The 2,410-nt window shown below is 36.4% G+C and overlaps 1 protein-coding gene across 1 annotated transcript; it reads left to right on the forward strand.

Annotated features, from left to right (window-relative positions):
* The first annotated feature begins 357 nt into the window (after nucleotides 1–357).
* LOC149206575 (uncharacterized) lies at nucleotides 358–1,525 on the forward strand. The gene is made up of 2 exons (XM_089393742.1): nucleotides 358–988; nucleotides 1,101–1,525. The coding sequence occupies exons 1-2, from the start codon at nucleotides 433–435 to the stop codon at nucleotides 1,172–1,174; spliced, it is 630 nt and encodes a 209-aa protein (XP_089249868.1). The 5' UTR covers nucleotides 358–432; the 3' UTR covers nucleotides 1,175–1,525.
* The last annotated feature ends 885 nt before the right edge of the window (nucleotides 1,526–2,410 follow it).

Below are 2,410 nucleotides of genomic sequence, written 5' to 3' on the forward strand. Positions count from 1 at the left end.
GGTCGTCATCGCATTAGACATAGCGAATCACGTGGTTTTGTCAGGGTGAACATGGAGTATTGCGATGAAGAGTTCGTTATTTTGTCTGTTATGTGGGCGCATTTGTCCGTTGAGATTCCAATATTTGAAATTTAGGATCGCATAATGAGTTGTCAGCTGCCATATTCGACCGTAAACGAGCAAGAGCACAGTAGAAGCAAAAGCTGGAACCCTGCACCGAATCCCGTTTACGTTATCGAAATTTTTGAAAAGCAAATGTCTAACGGGCGAGAGAGCAGACCGCAGTGGGAGGTAAGTCGGTCAGTCCTTATAAAGCAGCGGGCAATCTTGGTTATCTATGTGTGTTTTATTACTTCTGTGAGTGCTAATATTTGAGAAGATCAGTATTGCAAGGAGAAGGACAGAAAGTGTAGTAGCTAAGGGTATAAGTTCATGGGGAATTGCATGTGGACAAGTTTTGGGTGCAGCCAAGAGCATGCTGGTGTGTTTAAGGTAATAATCGGTCGCGGAGGGATGTGTATGATGCCGTCAAAAAATGATGATGACAGGAACTGTAAAGCAACACCTGCTACTTCTAGCAACGAAGAGGGACTGAGCAAGGTAGACGTAACGCACGGCTTGGATTTGCAGCTGGAGAATGTAGCTCCATGTCGGTTGTCTTCTGGAACGGCTGCGGATCTTCTGTCAAAGATTTCTTTTTCCGAGAGAGCGCCCACGTTAGAAGTTCTTCCATCACATCAGAAGGGTGTTTGGAAGGTCAAGTTAGTTATAACTGCAGAGCAGCTTGCAGATATACTTTCCCACCAGTCAAACACCGAAGCACTCATAGAGAGAATGAGTTTGACAGCAGCTCATGCTAAATGCACCACTAACATGGATTCTGATCAGAGGCCGTCCCTTTCATCAGAAAGCCGTCAAATTGGGTGTCTTGGTGTAGGTTGGAAGCCATCATTGGACACGATATTGGAGACCCAGAATGTTATGAACAGTAAGTTTTCAGTATTAGACGATTTAGGTTTTCGTTCAATATTCTGTGTTAAACGATTGATAGTTAAGGGGAAATGTCAAGAGAAATCTCATTAATCCCTGTGGTTTTACAGGTTCACTGGTAGAAAAATCAAGTGAGCGACCTCAACTATCAGTAGATGAGGCTCGGGAGGTATCTATAATCTGAGGATGAACATGGAAATGAAAGAGTTCGGCGCATCATTTTTTTTTCTCAATAAGACTAATTCTATTATCGATACAAAAAGTTACAGCGAGGCAGGGGCATCATTATCTAGATTGCAGATTTTAAAATTTTGTTGTAATCGGAAGTACAGTAGGTCAATGATTTGACCTCACTGCAGTTTATTAAATTTTAGAATATTCCTAAAATTTAGGGTCAAAATAAATTGATTATTCATTCCGCTTTACTCCTATTCTGAAACCGAACTCTGATTTCGCTGTATATAGGGATGTCGTAACCATTCTGTATTTGTAAAGCATTGAACCGAACAAAATTTATGGGTATCAATGCCCCATTGATGCGATAGCAGTATCCTTATGTGTACTTCATTCAAATATTTTGTGAATAAATTGGTGTTGATGATAACATTCTCGCGCTGTGTGCCTTTGTGAAAAAGCAATCTTCTGTGATTTCGTTTTCCCAGATTGGTGTTACGGCATTATTCTCAGCATGTGTGCCTGAAAATGCAATCTCAGGCACAATCAGAACACGCTTCCAATAAACATTTCATAATAGTACGGAAAGAAATAGCTCACGGTATTTGGAAGAGTGAGTGCATTTATCAATGAACCGATTGTTCACTTCCAGTATTGGTCTTCTTCACTTCTCTTATTCCGGTAAATAGTGCTCAAATATTTTACACTGTGTGAAAAATTATCAGTGTGAAAAGTTATTAATTTTTCATTGTTATTTTAAAAAAAGATAGTTCACTTATAAACTAATTAATTGTTGGTAGTTTATAAGTGGGTAAGTTTTCACTTTTAACAAATGCTTTTTTTTGGTAGGTTAACTTGTTTTCTTACATCTAAGGAAAACAACCTCTTAACCGAGCACAAACATTTAATAAAATACTCATATGTTTATGTACAATATTTTTTTTTTAATATTTTAAATACTAGCACAACCACATTAATAAATGTAGTTGATATACCCCTAAGCTTATATCAATAACTACATGCACAACCATATTAGTAAATATTGTTGAAATACACATAAGTTAGTGGTTATATTCAATATTAATATTAAAATCCATATTAATAAATATATAAAAATAACCATAATATTAATATTATAGCAATAACCACATTATTATAATAACCCCATATATATATATATATATATATTTTGATAAATATCTATCAATAATCATAGTTGACCATGATTATAGTAATGTTACAATAA

Source organism: Pinus tabuliformis, chromosome 1_2 (assembly GCF_031772625.1).
Source record: "Pinus tabuliformis cultivar Carrire ecotype Pingquan chromosome 1_2, CPIR1, whole genome shotgun sequence".
In the NCBI taxonomy this organism is placed as follows: domain Eukaryota; kingdom Viridiplantae; phylum Streptophyta; class Pinopsida; order Pinales; family Pinaceae; genus Pinus; species Pinus tabuliformis.